This window comes from Melozone crissalis, unplaced genomic scaffold (genome assembly GCF_028551555.1).
Source record: "Melozone crissalis strain CALT ecotype California unplaced genomic scaffold, PUWL_Pcris_2 ptg000110l_1, whole genome shotgun sequence".
NCBI lineage: Eukaryota > Metazoa > Chordata > Aves > Passeriformes > Passerellidae > Melozone > Melozone crissalis.
Window position 1 is genome coordinate 2,549,694 of NW_026535887.1, and position 17,709 is coordinate 2,567,402.

The 17,709-nt window shown below is 47.4% G+C and overlaps 1 protein-coding gene across 1 annotated transcript in view; it reads right to left on the reverse strand.

The window, feature by feature from the left end:
* The window catches only part of PLXNA4 (plexin A4), a 502,367-nt gene that overhangs the window by 246,011 nt on the left and 238,647 nt on the right, over positions 1–17,709 (reverse strand). Inside the window, exon 4 of the mRNA XM_054292393.1 lies at positions 1,629–1,760. Coding sequence (XP_054148368.1) covers positions 1,629–1,760 — 132 coding nt within the window. The remainder of the gene's footprint in view (positions 1–1,628; positions 1,761–17,709) is intronic.

A 17,709-nucleotide genomic window follows, 5' to 3' on the forward strand; every position in this document is an offset into this window, starting at 1 on the left:
AAAGAAGAAGACAAAGAAGAAGAAAAGACTGGACATGCCCAGATTCCTCCATCTTGCCTCTTGAACCCCCATTCTAAATCCTCAAAATTGTACATTTTCACCCTGTGACAAATTCACTACCATTCTACCCAAACTCTTCTGGCTTGTAAATCCTCACACAAAGTTGGTAATTGTTTCCATGGGCTAAAATCAAAGGCACAGGTGTTTTTTGACTCTGTACCAAGGTCTGTAATCACCCATGGCATCCAGAGGAATGTCCTGGGTCCCAACATCTGAGGTGACCTCAGGTGGGGCCGCACAAAGAGGACACTGGGCACACTTGAAAACCCTGGGTTGGTTATTGGCGTATTCAATGTTCTTCTCCAGGGTTTTGGTCCTCAAGGAGCCCCACTCTGTGCAGAAGGAAAAAGAAAGTGCCCAGACAGCAAAAAGATGAGGAAAAGGAATGGTGTCATGCTCAAAGCCTTACAGGAGTTCAGCATCACCTGCCTCCAGCTTCTCACCCATCCCACAAGTGATTGGAACTGTTCTCCCTTCAGGACTGGAAGGGAAATCCCATCCTTGCCCAGCATGGAGCAGATGAGAAGGAATCCCAGCTGTCATCCTGTCCTTTCTCCTGAGTTACGGTACCTCTCTTTAATCAGGAGGAATTTACACAGCTGCTCCCCTCCCCACCCCACACCAAATTTCAGGTATAAATATGCACAGTAGAGGGAAATGGTTGGAAGGAGGAAGAAACGCAGGAGGAAGAAATGGCACTTGCAGATTAAAAATATAACCAGTACTACTTGTATGATAAATCATTGAACATGTATGGGTGAACATGTCCCACTCAAACTGCAAGCCTCCACTGCAGGGCAAGTGCCATCAACCACCACAATCCCTCATTGCTCCCATTCTTTTTGTGGATTTAAAGCTCCTCACGAGCATCTGTGAATCAGCCAGGTATGATAGCTCAAGTAATCCTGCACACCCACAGGAATAAGTATAAACAGTGAGTTCTTCATGTAAAAGTAGCTCCTCCTCCCACCATCATCCCAAGCAGCAAACTCCCCAAGGCCATGAATTCCAGTGAAATCAGCCAGGATTCCATGCTGAATACCCAGATTCCTTCCCTGGGATCTGGCTGGCAGGCAGCACTTTCAATCACAGTACTGACAACACAACAGGAACACCACACTAAACTTGGCCTGAACACCACACTAAACTTGGCCTGCACCCTGGCAGGCAGCATCCTACACTCCTGCCCAGCGTCCCAAAGAGGCTCCAGCCTCTCCAAAAATTCCAGTTAGAGCCAATTATTCAGGGCTACACCTTCCTGTGTCTGTGGCAGGTGCAGTCATAGTTTGGGTGGAGGTGGAAAACAATACAGCAGCAGCAACTCCTTGTCCAGCAGTCAGCAGGGCAAAACAACTCCAGGGGTGGTTCCTGCCCCTTGAGCTCTGTACCCCTGGTCCCTCAATATTGCAAAAGTATGTAAATGCCATGGGTTTATGGCATAAAAACCCCGAGGTCGACAACAAAGCACATCCTTGTGGGAAACGGCGGAATTCATGAGCAGCCTGATATCCACAGCAGGATGGAGCGGAAAGGTTTATAAAGCAGCATAAGCTGCTGGAGTTCCTTACCTGCTTCTCAGACATGATGTAGAGGTGCTCGTGGTCCATGGAGAAGGCCATGTCCCGGAGGATGGGGCCAGTGTCCACCACCTGCACGATCTCGTACTCCAGCGTGTTCTTGGTGGTGCCATCCACACGGATCTGTGCAGCAATAACAAGAGCAGAGGGAGATCATGAGGATTTTCCCCTCCTTCCACTGAAAACAAATAATTACAGAACCACAAAATGATTTGTGTTGAAATGAACCTTAAAGATCATCTCATTCCAAACCTCCTGCCATGGGCAGGGACAGCTTCCACCATCACAGGCTGCTCCAAGCCCTGTCCAACCCGGTCTTGGACACTGCCAGGGATCCAGGGGCAGCCACAGCTTCTCTGGGAAGCCTTCTCTCTCACTGCACTCACAGTAATATATATCTTCTTATAATATATACACAAAATTATATATTTATATACTTATTTTAAAATTTATAGCTATTTTTAATTTTTTATTTATATTCATAGGTTTATTAATATGTTTATATTTATAGTTATATGGTTTTTATCGTTATAGTCATATTTACATTAGTTATATTTTGTATATTTTATATATTTATTTTTATACATAATGATATATTATATATGCACATTATTTATATTATATGCATATATTAGATGTTACATAAATATATACATATGTGTAGATATATAATATATAGTGTGTATATATAATATATAATACAATATATAATATATAGAACATATTGTATATTTATTTACATATATACATATCTATCTGCGTACTTATAGATAGATAGATATAAATAAATATACAATATGTATTTTATATATATATATATATATACACAAAATAATCACTGGACAAATGTATTGTGCCCCAGGTCTTTCAGACAACCACAACAACTGTCAACAAAAAGTGAACTTTCCCCAGCCTCCCCACCAAAAGGACGGAGCAGATTTCATCACTTCTGCTGGTCCCATTAACACAAGAGCACTGTAAGAACAATGCAGATCCTGCTGGCTTTTATCTGGCACTGTCACTGTGCTCCTGTCACCGCCTGGACAAATCCACCATGCTCAAAATGATGGCAATGAGGGAAGGATCTGTGGTGGTGATGAGCAGGAGATAAAAAGCCACACAAATCTGCAGGAGTGACTCACTGGAATGCCACTCAGATAATATTATTGCTCTTATTGCTAATGTTCCACAGGGCAATTTATTATTGCAGGGTGTTCAGTGCAACATAGACTATTTCTCTTGCTGATTGCACATATCAGGTATTGAAATCAGTCCTGCACCAGTGTGGCACCTTATGATCCCAGACACCTCTCATAACAGGGTGTCACTTAGACATCAATAACAGGGATTATGAGGAGGAACCAGAAAAACAGTCCCAGTCTGTCCCTGACAGTGATCCAGTGATGCAGAAGAAAATGCAGAAAATTACAGACTTTTCTTTGCCTGCTTAAAAACAATTTCTAGAGTTTGGGCTCAAAAGCAGCTGGAGAAGGTTTGCAATCTCTTTCAATATAGAAGAAGTCATGATAAAACAGCTGTTCTCAGGAGTTCTCCTGAACTTTGTGAGGCTCTGTAGAGCAGCAAACCCCACAGTCATGTTTCAGAGTTTTATGTTTCCACATTCCTTATCTCCCTCTGTTTCCCATGTGCTGTCTTTCACTTCCTGAAAATATTCCATTCTGCAGTAACACAAACACCCCAGTACCTTTCCCTAAAAGAAACAAAGTTGTAGATCTTCATTACGCCCCACATTATAATCTCCATTCCTTCCTGACCAAAGATTCCCAGCCTGCAGTTGGATAGCTGAGCAAAAAGCACCCTTCCCATCCAAGGGAAATAACAAGCTGTGGAGAACTTATGGTGTCAAGACCTGTTCCCACTATTCCCTGGCACAGTCCTTGAGTTTGCTCCTTCTGTATCAAACTCTCAGCCAAGAAACTGAGCCTGAATCATCTTCTGTACTGGAAAGTCAAAGAGAAGGGAACAGAGGGAATGATAAAGGGTCTGGAAAGTCTGTATGAGGAAAGGACAGCAGTGACATACAGATTGTTATCTTTGTCCTTCCTTGATGTGCTCACCTGCTGTGGGACAACAAAGGAATATTATTTCCCCAAGAAAGATAAGGAAAATGAAGCAGAAAGGACTTAGAGGGGCTTTCTGTGCCAGCAAAGGGTGTGGAGGGTGCTCAGGGATGCTCAGATCCTGCATGTTATCCATCAGACTCCCCAGAAGTGGGAGCACGTGCTGGCCTTGGCTGCTGGGCTGCCCCAGTGGCAGGGGAGGATTTGCAGTTAATTTGTCATCTTGACGGAGCTGCTGGTGAGAGCAACACACGTCCAACAGCAGCACACACAGAGGTCAGGGCATGAAGTCCAGCACTGAGCATCCCTGATGCACCAAGGGGTCAGGGACTGAATCCCCGCACTGAACATCCTTTAAATACAAAGGACTTGAGGTCCAAAGCCCAGCACTGAACATTCTGGAAACACAAAGAATTCAGAGTCTGAAGCCCAGCACTGAACATCCTGGAAACACAAAGAATTTGGGGTCTGAATCCCAAAGAATTCAGGGTCCAAACACTGAACATCACTGAAACACAATGAATTCAGAGCCTAAACGCCAGCACTGAACATCCCCGACTCCCACAAGCTCTAGCTGCCTGGGAGCCAAGGCTTGCTCATTTCTGTGGTCTCTCACAGGGAAATTTAGCTCCTCTGAGTTCTTCTTTCTTGAAAGTGGACCCTGATGTAAATCACCCATGAGGTCAAGGGCAAAGATGCCAAGAGGCTTGGGCTGAGTCATCCCTCTTAGGCCAGGCAGGGGAAAGGAAGGAGGCAGGAGGACCTGCAGGCTGAGGAGCACAGGGTGCTCCCTGTTGGGGCTCTGCTCCAAGCACACCAAATACCCCCAGGGCAGGAGCCTTTCCTCTTTCCCTCTGAGCCTTTCCAGCTCCAAGTTCTCCCTCTCAGAGAGCTTTTTCTGCTGTCTCCACTCTGCCTCCCCTCAGTCCCTCGTGGCTTCTCATTCCTGTCACAGCATCCTCGCTCTCTGCTGATCCCTGTGCTGAACAAACCTCACATCTCCACTTTGACCTTGATTTTCCAGCACCACCGTGGTCAGATCTGCAGGCTGCCAGATATGTAAGCAGCCAATTATCACCCCAGGGCTCAGTCACTGTCCTCAGCCTTTGCCAGGCCCCATTAGAGGGGAAAGAACTGGGAGATGGAAGAGGCAGGCTGGAGAGGAGTTAACAAACCATGGAGACAGGAGGCACAGCCCCTAGGGATCTCCCCTGTGCATTTGGTGCAGGTAAAACATTGCAGAGGCTTCACACCAGGAATGCAGAGCTACTCGGAAGTGATTTAACAGCTATCGCTGGCCTAATAGCCTGAAAAGTCATTATTTGGCAGAGGGGGAGGGAGGGAAGGAGGGACAGAGCTCACATGTGCAAACACAAACACGTGTGCTCACACATCCACAGCTCTACATACAGAAAGCCCTCTCTCTATTAAATCTAGTGGCTAATAAAAAGGAAAATTCAGAAAAAGGCCAGAAAATCTGGCAGACACCAACCCATGCTGCACAGCCTGTGTGAGCCCTGTGCCAGCAGTGAGGTGATTATTGGAGACTGCAGCCACAAGTGTAGCCTCTAACTCCAACTATCCCTTTACCTGTCTTAAACACTCTCTTTCTTATGTTGGGCCCCAGGCACAGAGCCCTGAGGATCTCCACCTCTCCTGCACATTCTTCACAGTCCTGAGCATCAGACAACACAACTGGATTTTCTCTTAGAGATTTATTCCTGCCTCCAAGGCTCCTGCTAGAACCAGGGCACTTGGGCTGGTGAAAAAAAAAAAAAAAAATCAGAGAAGAGTCTGTGAAGGAAAAATGGGAAGATTCTCATCAAAGCCTGCAGTGATCACCACTAAAGTCAGGGAGCCAGAGACAATCTCTGCTTGGAAACACAACTTTCCAGCTGCAGGGAATTTGAAGAATGTACCACCCCTTCCTTCTGCTCCTGCTCTTCTCTGCTGGCATCAACCCCAAGCCCCACCTGGAGCTGGGGTGCTGGCATGGATGGAATTTTCTTCTGACTGAATGATGGGCATTTCCATATTCAAGATGTTTTTGGGGGGCTGTGGGATGAAAACCTGGCTAACAGTGCAGTTGGGATGATTTCTGGGAGCTGCCTGTGAACCATGAGCTCCTCCATAGGGCAAGAGGGAGGGGGACAAGTGACAGAGGGGGCTCCAGGACCATAAGGGAGTCTCAAAATGCCCAGTCCACCACAACCCACAGTCCACAAAAACCCTCATCATCCACCTGCTCCCACTCCCTGAATGTCTGTCCTGGACATGCCCACCCCTCAGAGCCCCAGATGCTCAGCTGTTGCAGACATCTTTTATGAAAAATCTTTTCCTTAGGATTTTTCCTCCTGTGAAGCTGAGAGAGGCCTCAGGGACAAAGTGTAAACAATGATTATCTGCTGCTGTGAAATGCAACAGGTGCATCTGTGATTGGCCCATGTTGGTTGTTTCTAATTAATGGCCAATCACAGTCAGCTGGCTCAGACTCTCTGTCCAAGACAGAAGTTTTTGTTATTCATGCTTTGTTATTCTATTCTTAGCCAGCCTTCTGATGAAATCCTTTCTTCTATCCTTTTAGTATAGTTTTAATATAATATATATCATAAAATAATAAATCAAGCCTTCTGAAATGTGGAGTCAACATTCTCGTCTCTTCCCTCAACCTGAGACCCCTGTGAGCACGGTCACACTCAGCTCAGCTCCCTTGTCCTCCTTTAACCCAGGACATGTGGGAGGGCCCAGCACTCTCAGGCTGCACATTAATCCTTCTCTTCCTGGAAGGCTTCACTCCCTGGGCTTGGCTGCTATTAAAACATCAGCGTGATGCTTCCCGAAGGTCAACTACCAAGGGACCCATTCTGGCAGCTGTTTGTTTGTTTGTCTGAACATTATCTAGGGCTGGCTGTTTATTTACATCCATTGAAGTATCAGACAATAAATATCCTCTCCCAGTAGCAAACAGATGCTTGCACTCGGATGTTCTGGCTTCAAAACGATCTCCTTAATGAGCAAACAACACCATTAATCTTTAAAGACACAGGCTCCGGCCTTCTCTGAGCTCCCACCCTGGCCATGGCTACACACACAGGCATCCCTGGCAAGCAGCCCATGGGTCTGGTAGATGAAAGAAGGTAAAAGATACCTTCCATCCCTTGGCTGGTGGTTTTCAGCCTTATCTGGGCCTCCCCAGCTGCTGAGGGATCCACAGGAGGCTGATGCTCAAGGACAGTTTCCCCAGCAAGTTGGTGGCAGATGCCTCAATCACACTTCTAAGAGGGGCATGGAGGTTGGTATCACGTAGTTATCAAAGGGAGGGACACAATAATCCTCTCCAAATCATGGGGGTGGACTCAAATTTGCCAAGGAAAGAGCAGTGGGATTGGGGGAGCAAGTATTTGGTGCCTTTGCTGGAAGATAAATCATGATTGTGGCAAAAAAGAATATATCTTTAAGCTCAGCAGAGTGACAGAAACACCTGCCTTTCAGAGAGGGCCACATACCTCTGTTAGCACCTCTATTTTTTCCTATAAAGTGACATTTCCTGCTAAAACCCATCCACACCAATGTACTTCAGGAGCTTTACTCCAGGCCCATCAAAGCCTGATCCTGTAGACTGAATCAGTGTTTGGAGCATCTTAACATGGCCCAGTTTTGGTTTATTCAAGAAAAAGGCACTGGCACAGGTTGTTCAGAGAGGTTTTTGATGTCCCATCCTAGGAAGTGTTCAAGGCCAGGTTGGATGCGACTTGGAACCTGATCTAGTGCAATGCGTCCTTTCAAAATTATCTCCAGACTCACTTCACAAACACACTCCTAACCCAATCTCCTGCTGCAACCTCATTTCTATTTTATTTGTCCAAGCACTTGAACTGGTCTCTGGCAGCAAAATAAAAAAAGGAAAATTTCCACTGTGCCAGCTGGGCTCAGCTGTTTCCTGCTCCTCTAAAACCATCACTCCTGGCCTACCAGAGTTAAAATAAGTTCCCCTTCAATTAATATCTCTGTATAAAGCACTTTAAAACCATCCAGAGCTGCTGGAAGTGTGGTGGGGAGCAGATCATGATGACCAGCCAGGCAGGCAGCAGGAGCAGACGCTGGGTGGATGAGAGTCATTACAAATAATTAAACCAATAACTAAGCAGAAGAGGAGCTTGGTGAACCATGGCAAGCTTGGCCAAGCCATCCCTCCCCACCACTCTGCTTTTTGTGCAGTGTCAGCAGCCCCTGGGCTGATGGAGTTCCAGGGAATTCATCACCTCATGCCCCAGCGCTTCCAGCCGCTCTCACTCAAGTCATGCTGGTGGCTTCTTTTGGCCGTGAAATTGCCCCAGTTCCCCAGGGAGGGGTGTCCTGGTTTAGGGCAAATTTGGTAGAGAATCTCCAAAGGGGGCCCCCTCCAGAAAGCAAACCCACACAACCCCTCCCCTCAACCGGTTTGGGAAGGATTCCTCGGAGGGAAGTGGAAAGAACCTGTTTATTTAACAGGCAAAGCACCCCCCAGCACACAAAATGAACAATACCAGATGACACCACTCTGAAAAAGATGACAAATTCAGAAAGTCTCTCTTGGGGGTGGTTGCTCTGTTATCAGTCCCTCAGGTGCTGAGTATGGCTGCTGCCCAGAGTAGGCCTCAGTAGGCCACAAGGTGCAAACTTTCAATGTTTGCCAGGCCCCAGTCCAGAGCAGGTTCAAGCTGGTTCAAAAAAGAAAAGGTGAAACAGTCCAGGAAGAAATTTAGACTGTTTAGATAAACTAGCTAACTAGCAGAAGCAAGAGCAAGCAGAAGCAAGAGCGAGAGAGCAAAGCAAAAAGCCCAGCAAAAAGCAAAAGCAGCACCATGCACTGCCCTGTCTCTGTGTTCCGCCAGCTGTGGGGGAGAAGCTGATAAGAAAACCCAAACAAAACTTTCTCTCTTCAGAGCCAGTCTTAAAGGCACAGAACATAATATCCAGCATAAACAGAACACATGAATGGGGATACAAGCATCATAATGTCCCCCTAGGACAAGGGGATTAAATGGGCTGCCAGGAAGATTGCAAGGGTGGATTTCAAAGGGTAAATCCTTCAGGTCACAGAATCAGGCCCTGCTGCTTCTGCCAGGGTGCAAGGGAGCAACCATGACTGTGGTACTGCCTTGGAAAGTAGGGAAAATATTTTGAGCAGGGAAAGCAAGAGGTGGGAGGAGAAGCTTTGTCCTCCCCATCCTCTCAGGCAGCCTTCCTTTGCTGTCCCTGCTTCTCCTTCTTGCAGGGCACCTCACTGAAATCACCATCATCATTTCTCACTATTGGATTAAGGATCTGCAAACACCATTTCCAAACACCATTTCTAGGGCATCCAAGCAGTCCTGGAGCCCAGCACATCAATCCAAGCTGCTCTGAGAAGGGCCTAGCCAGAGCCTTACGACTGCATAGTGGCCACTAATACTTCATTGCTTTTCCAATAGCAGTTCCTCCCTGTTTTATGAACCTAATGTTCCCCAGAGGATGCCAGGACTGCTGGCTGCTGTTCCTGACATGGAGAGGGAGAAAGGACACAGCAAACATGAGCTCATGTCGGGCCCTTCTGCTGGATCACCTATTCCTGCTTTTCCATTGATTTGTGTCTCATTATGGAGCTCTATTGATCTCAGCAAAGACAGGGAAGTGGCTGGTGACACTCCATGTTCTGCCCATTTCCCTCCTTTTTCCAGTAAAATAATCTGTTCTAATTTGCCTAAAGCCTATTAACAGGAGATCAATTCCTAATAGAACATGGCATTTCAATAGCCTTGTCTATCCACAGATCCTAAAGACCTTTAGAAACACTAATTGAAAAAGCAAGGCATGAGGTATCCTTAACTCCTGCCTCAGCCAGCAGCTCTCTTTCTTCTCCTGTACACGTGTTTTAAAGTGCTGAGTGCCTGGACCATGCCAGCCCAGCCAAACAGATCTCAGAGCACCTCCAGCCATGTGGACACCAGGAAATCCTGGTGTTTACAGTGTTCTTGAAGCTTCTGCTCGCAGTGCAGTCCAGAACCCCAAGTGTCATGACAGGAGCCACTCTGAGCAGAGGGGAGAGCTGATCTGGACAGGAGAGTCATGGAATCATGGGATGGTTTGGGTGGGAAGTTACCTTAAAGGCAATCCAGTTCCCTCCCTGCCATGGACAGGGACACCTTACACTATCCCAGGTTGCTCCAAGCCCTGTCCAACCTGGCCTTGGGCACTTCCAGGGATCCAGGGGCAGCCACAGCTCCTCTGTGCCAGGGCCTCTCCACCCTCACAATGAGGAATTTCCTCCTAATATCTAATCTAAATCCCTCCTCTTTTACTTTAAAAGGGTTCCTCTATCACCCAGGTAAAAGTCACTGTCCCAAAATGTAGGTGCACCTGAGTACACCCCACAAAACAGAAGGAACAGCAAAGCAGGCTGGCCTTGCAAATCCATGAGGTTCTTGGCTTGTATTTCCTTTGTCCAGGAGGTCTCATGTGACTTAATCACTAAGGTTGGAAAAGACCTCCAAGATCATCAAATCCAATCTCACAGAACAAATCTTACTGTCAGCAAACAAGGCTTGTTTGCTGTGCCTACAGCACAGCAACAGCCAGGGAGAATGGTTCTTCTTCAGCTCTCCCCCAGGCCCTTTTCTCCCAGCAGTAACACAGGGTTTTGAAGAAGACAGCTTTCCTGGAATAACTGCTGGCTAATCCTGATCATCTGCAGGCACTGCAGTGTAATCCCCACCCCAGGCCAGGGGGCACAGGGCCTGCACTGGGCAGGCCATAGGGTTTAATCCCCGCACTGGAGTCACCCACTGACCTCTGGTGTAATCCTGGAAAATTGGGTCAAACACAGCTGTGCCTGGCTGCTGGATAGGTGGAGATCACCCTGCAGAGCCAGCACAGAGGGCAGAGAGAGCTTCTGCTTCAGGAGGCCCAAGAGAAACAGGGGACAAGATGCTGGTGGGCATCTGATTTGGTTTTCTAGAGACACAGGGGTCACTAAGCCTTGACAGAGCTCCTGGGTGTCGTGGTTCCATGGTGGGTCACTGTCTCACACACATCCAGCACAGTGGGATCCACTGGGATCATAGACTGGTTTGGGTTGGAAAGGATCTTAAAGCTCAGCTCATTCCACCCCCTGCCATGGGCAAGGACACCTCTGACTACACCAGGTTCCTCCGAGCCCTGTTCAGCCTGGCCTTGAACACTTCCAGGGGTCCAGGGGCAGCCACAGCTTCTCTGAACACCCTGTGCCAGGGCCTGCCCACCCTCACAGGGAAGAATTTCTCCTTAACATCCAATCTAAATCTACACTTTGTCAGCTTAAAGACACCTTCTTTGGGCCAGAGGGTCCTTCAAGCCCAAAGACAAATTCCCAGCTGACAGAAATCCCCTTTTTCCAGTCCACAGCACAGGACTGTTGCCCTATCCCCATTAACATCTATTGCAAGACATACTCCTGGCTGCAATGGAGTTATGAATTAAATTAGACAAAGTGAAAGAATCGCTGTCACCTTATTGCAGTGGTTCCATACCATCTTAGCATTTGAGCAGCTCCTCAGAGCTCTGACTCTTTCTTCTTCACAAAGCAGCCAACTGACTCCAGTTCCCTTCTCAACACCACCCCACTCTTTTATAGCACTCTTCTTCTCATTGGTTACAGCTGTGGCCTGTTAAAGTCAGGCCTGTTCCTAATCTTTGATAATTGGCCCAGCTGCAGCTCCTTAGGGGTAAGATTACTTTCTACACTATCTTTATGTTCTTATATTCTACCCCCCTACAAAGAATGACTTTCTCTTCAAGCCCTTCATTCTGGGCTTGGACATCACCTAACACAGTGAGGGCTTCTGACTGCTGCTCCCAGCACCATAAAAATTAACAATTACAGCTTGAAGTGAACTGCACGGTTCACCCCACAGTGAAACAGCAGAGGGAAGGGAAGGACATGAGTAGGTCCCTGTCCCCCAGCAGGGAGAGCTGTCAGGTATGTGCAGCTCTCACAAGCAGGAGCCCCTTGACAGATGACATCATTTTTGAGAGCGTGGTTTACACGCGCTCCCCCGGCGCTCCCTGATTGATAAATTAGACACTCATGAGCCATGTGCTAATCAATGCAAATCATTAGTTTGTAACAACACAAGGCAAGCTCGGCGCAGCTCATTTTTCAAGGTAATGGCCTGCCAAGCATCCGTGTTCAGCTCAGAGCCCTGCCAGGCAATCCATTATGGGGCTGCTGGCACTCACCTATGGCACCAGGCTGGGTGAGGCCTCTGCAGTCCAGTCCCCACCAAGGGCTGTGAGCAGTGCAAGGGCTCTAAACCTGCTCTTCCTCCTCCTCCTCCTCCTCAGCTCCTGGCTCTGCTGCCAGTGGCCAACCTAAACCGAGACATTTGGGGTGCACTTGCTCCCACAGACCCTGTGGTACCTCAGGTTTAGCTTTTATATTTTTCAGATTCTGTTCTGTGATGCCTCAGGTTTTAGCTTTTCTATTTTTCACATTCTGTGCTGCTTTAGTGTGTGGGTCTGGGCTTCATATTATGGGATGGTGAGCTCTGTGCTCAGAGCATGGAGACAAAACATTTCCTGCTCCAGCTGGGCACCAAGGACAAACTGTCACTGTCATATTTTCTGAAAAATCCTCTTTGCCCAGGATTTCTTCTCCTGGGACGCTGAGAAGCCTCAGAGAAAAAGGAAAACAATAATTATCTCATTTGCTTCTCCTGTGTTTTGCTGCTTTGGAATGTGGTTGGAGATTGTTTATCCAACAGGTGATTTTTCATTGGTTTCACGTGAATTGTTTAGATTCATTGGCCAATCAGTGGCAAGCTGTGTTGCGACTCCGGAGAGAGTCACAAGTACTCATTATTATCTTTTAGCCTTCTGTCTGTATTGTTTCTGTATTCGTTAGTATAGTGTAGTATAGCATTCTTTAATATAATATAATATAATATAATATAATATAATATAATAATAAATTAGCCTTCTGAGAACATGGAGTCAGATTCAGCATTTTCTCCTTCATCCTGGGGACCCAGCAAATACCACAACAAATGACCCAAATCTCAGCCCAGGAGCACAAACCCCGTGGGCTGCAGAGAAAAAAACAAGCAGGGTGGGACTGCCTGGGCTAAAGCTGGGATGGGACAATGAACTGCAAGGTGCAAATGGAGCAGAACTGATCCCAGGGAGAGACCCCGGGAGCGCTCGTGCATTTTGGGGCCATTTTGGTTCATCTTGGGTGCAGCCCTGGCTGGGCTCTGGTGCTGCCCAAGGTGCATCCATGGAGGAGATCCTTTCCATAAATCCCTGCTTTATTCTGGAACTCTGCCCAGCCTCTGTTCTAGCTCAGCCTTCCCAAGGCATCACCTGGACATTTGTTCTCCACTTACCCCAACCCTGAAACCTAAAATTAAAGTTATTTAAGCCTGAAAAACTGTGTTCTGTCCTTTGTCAATGGAAAATGAAGGTGGGTATTCAAGGTGTTGACCTGCAGGTGTGTCCTAGGAAAGCCCATGCTGGCATCAGTGGCATCTCTAAAGGACAATGACTGCATCAAATTGTGCCTGGCCGAATAAAGAGGCCATTGGAATGCTGCAGCCACCAGATTTAACATCCAAATTTCTGGCCTCAGGCTCTTACAAGCTCTGTCCAGCTGAGTGAGTGCTTTGGGGGAATGAAACTCCATCAGGGAAGGATAAGCCACCACTGACCATCCTGTGGAAGGGACAAAGGTGGGACAACTCTGCTCCTGCCCCACAGGAGCCCATCCAGGCTTTGTGTCTGCCTCCCAAGCTCTGCAGGATTTCAGTCTCACTGGCAACAGAGCAGTCTCTTCATCCTTGGGTTATTCTCAGGCACAAATCCTGCCATGGGTGCTCTGCAGAGCCACTCCAGGTCCTTCATGGAAAATAAGGAGTCTCTGTTTGACATTCCCAGAGGTAAAGTTCAGGTCTCACAGAGAGGATCCTGCTGCTGGATGTTCATATTTATGATCCCAGTGGATAATCTCAAAGGTCGCCCCAGTGCCACTCGTGCTTCTGTTTCTCCCAAACTGGTGGAATTTCTTTTAAAAGACCAATATTTTGGGAACTTGCAAACTTCTAAATATTTATGGCTGTTATTGCCATCACTCCTGGTTCTTCATAAAGAGACTGCTTTGGGTCGCAGTGGTTTTGATTGGGATTAAGGGAACAATAATGAAAAAAAGTATGAAAATTAAATTTTTTCATGTGAGAGCATGGATGTCAGCTCGCGAGCTGCAGAAACCAAAATGCTCCCTCAAATCTGGTCAGCTCTTCAGCGGGCTCAAACCCTAGATAAAAATAATTCAGACAAGTTGCAACACCAGAGAGACTCAGAGTTTTGCCTCAGAAATTTCACCCAGTGTGTGTGAACAGGACTGACCAGACACAACGATCCCAACGCAGCTGGCCTGGAGCACAAACCCTTCTGTGGGACAGCTCAAAAACCCAGGCAGGGAGTAATATGGGATGGAATGAAGACAGATGCACCACAAGACAGGCTGGATGATGAATGCAAGCCCTTTATAAGTGTCCGTTCACAGGGCTGAGAGACCAGACTCGGGCAGGGATGAGCTCATCCCGCCGGGAACGCGCTGACCCCGAGGCTTGGGGGCCGTGGGGAGGGGGTCCAGGGCAGCACCACAAAGGGTCCTTTGAGTGTGGCCAGACAGGGAGAGCTTGGAGACACCCACGGATTCTCACCACGCTGTGGCACTTGAGAGGGAGCCAGCTGCCCTTTGGCAACGGGAGGGAAGAGTGGAGACGCGGGAATTTTCATGGGGAAGCGGGAATTCTCGTGGAGATGCAGGCAGCAGGGCATACATCAGCACAGCAGTGTGAAAGGGTATCCAGGCAGGCAAAACAGGGGGTGTGGAGGCACCTGGATCATCCAGGATCATCGTCCTGGCTCGAGGGTGTGCTCACCAAGGAGTGATGGAGAGATGAGCACACACATGTGCTGACCAAATATGAGAGAAAAACAGAATCATGGAATACTTGGGCTGGAGAGGACACCTCTAAAGGGCACCTGGTTCAACAGCCAGGGACATCTCCAACTGGATCAGGTTGCTCAGAGCCCCGTGCAGCCTGGCCTGGAATGATTCCAGGGAAGGTACATCCTCCAGCTCTCTCTACAACGTGAGCCAGTTGTAAAAACTCCCTTATATCTCATCTAAATCAACCATTTTTCAGAATAAAACCATCACCCCTTGTCCTATCACACCCAGCAGAGTCTGTGGAGACCACAGGCATTCCCCCAAAAGGAGCTGGGATAGATAACCCAGGGATAGATAACCCAAAGGGGGCATTTCCACACCTGGGGTGGTGCAGGGCCCTGGGCAGCTCCAGGCGCCAGCGAGGGCAGCGAACTCAATCACAGCCTGTCACATTCAATCTTGGAGATAGAGAGAAACATTTGCAATCTCCCTTTCAAGCTTAAGAGAGGCAGACCAAAGCTCCTGCTTTGCTGAGGATTTGGGCACTTTCTCTTAAAAAAATAAAAGAAAAATCAAAAATCATATCCCAGAGATGATATCACCAGTCAAGTGAGATTGGCTGTTCTTGCACTGATATTTGTGTCAGATGCTGGTGCTAAATGTCTTCAGAATTGCAGAGTGATGGGCTGTGAGTGCATCACTGAAAACAGAGAAATCTGGGACCCACAGCTCTTTCCTCACTCCCTCACTGAGAGCACAGGGTTTGGGTGGGTGTCACGGGAACAATCCCTGTCAGCAAAATGGGAACAGGTTATCTCCAGGGCCAGGGGAAAGGGGAACCTGGAAGAAAAGCTTTCCCCAGCCCCTTTTGTCAGCTGACACCCCTGGCGCTAAGGTTGTGATAATGAGGTCCCACATATCTCTGGGCCCCAGCCCCACTGACAGGGCTGTGCTCTGCAAAAAGGTTATTGTGATTCAATTGCTGACTCTTTCAGCTCCTGGGCTCCTCAATGCCAAGGTGACCTATTAAGAACTTAATATCAGATAAAAAAAACATCCCTCAAAGCTTTTTTAACCTTCATAATCTATGTTTATCCACAGAAAATAGAAGGAGGAGAGAAGAAGAGAAAGCGAATGCTTATCTTCCAATATTGCCTCAGATAAAAGGGAAGCACCACCTGGAGAAAAAACCTCACATTTGACCTTTCTCCCCTCTCATGAAAGCAGCCAGAAAACTGATCCAGCACTGAAACAGTGGACGAGGCCTCATCCATTCATGTCCCATAGACTGAAGGATGCTTCCAATCTACCTCTGATTTTGTGTCTGACACCTGACCAAGGAGGACTCTCTGCAGCCCAGCCCCAGCACAGACTCCTTTCTCCCCATCCAGCCCCAAATGAGCAGCACTGAGCCCAGCAAGTCCCAGCTCTCCCACCAGCCAACCTCAGCAAAGGTCTCACTGAGGTCTTTGTGTCCCCAAGAACTCCTCTCATCTCCCACTGCTCCCTCATTAGTGACCCAGAGATGTCTCTCATGCTTTTTTTCCCAGATTATTTGTTGTTCCTCTCCATTCAGAGAATCACAGACTGGTTTGTGTTGGAAGTGACCCTCAAAGATCATCTCATTCCAACCCCCTACCATGGGCAGGGACACCAACCCTGCAGGGATTTAAAAGCCATATAGATGTGGCCCTTGGGGACATGATTTAGTGGTGGTCTTAGGTTGGACTCCATGATCTTAGAGGTGTTTTCCAACCTTAACAGCTCTATCATTGTATAATTTTTATTATTACCTCCAATAGTGAAAGAATGGCATATATCCCCAGACCCTTAATCACAGGGGTTCCTGGCACATCAATCAGAATTAACCAGAAGTGTATTCAAACCTCTTGATTGAATTATTCAAAACTAATTCAAAGAAGTTTAAAAATAACAGTGTGGCAGGCCCATTTTTAATGTCAGTAAATCACCAGCCAGGACCATCACTGTGAAGCCCTTGTTCAAAGGGAAACAAAAGGTGGGAATCCAGGCTTTTTAAAGCACCACCAGGGATGGTGACTGCGCAGAATCTTTGCTTCTTTTTTGTTAAGGCTGGGATTGAATGTAGATCTCATGAAATGAGATGGTATTTCTTGTTGGGACTCAGATGTTTATTAGTTCTTATCTCTGTTACAGTCACAAACCATGAGTTCTACAGCACTCCACTCTAACAAACTAAAAATGGAGCCCCATCTCTCTCTCTACCCGGTCTTTTAAGGATAAACTGTCCAATTAAGAAATGATACCTGAATTATTTTCACTTTTAACCCAATAAGCAACCACCCATGCCCACAATGGGGACTTTTTATCCAATTACACAAAACCACCCAAACCCATGGAGAAGAAGGTGAAGAAGAAGGAACAGCATTGCCCCAAAACCTCCATCTTGTGTTATATCTATTCCTGTATTCTAAGCCCTTAAACTCTGGGTTTCCCACCCTGTGATATCACACACTTCTGTTCAAACTGCACACCCATAATCCCAGTTCCATCATTGCATTCTGGAAGCTTCTCCAGGCCTCAGGTCAGTGCAGGGTTCTTTTGGGGGTCAGTGCTGGCAGAACAGAAATCTCAAATTCTCAGCAGCCAGGGTTCCAACAGGTGATTCCACCACCTCTCCGAGCAGACAATTCCAGTGCCCTATCACTCTTTCAGTGAAGAATTTTTTCTGGATTTCTAACCTAAACTTCCCCTGGCACATTTGGACAGCAGAATGTGGGGAAAATACTGCTTCCCTAAGACAATCACAGCACTGCACCAGGCTTCCCAAACTGGATATTTCCCCACTATTTTGAACATGTCCATCAAGGAGGTGAACACACAGCAAGCTCAGCTGCACCCATGGTGATGGGAAGGTGATGGAAGAAGAGCCTGGGCAGCACCTCCTGTCTCCACAGCCATCCCCTCTGTCCCGTGGGCAGGGAGGGACAGCAGGATCATGTCCCTCACACAAACAGAGGGATCACTTTCCTCTGGGACCTCAGGGTAACCCGGGCACTGAAAC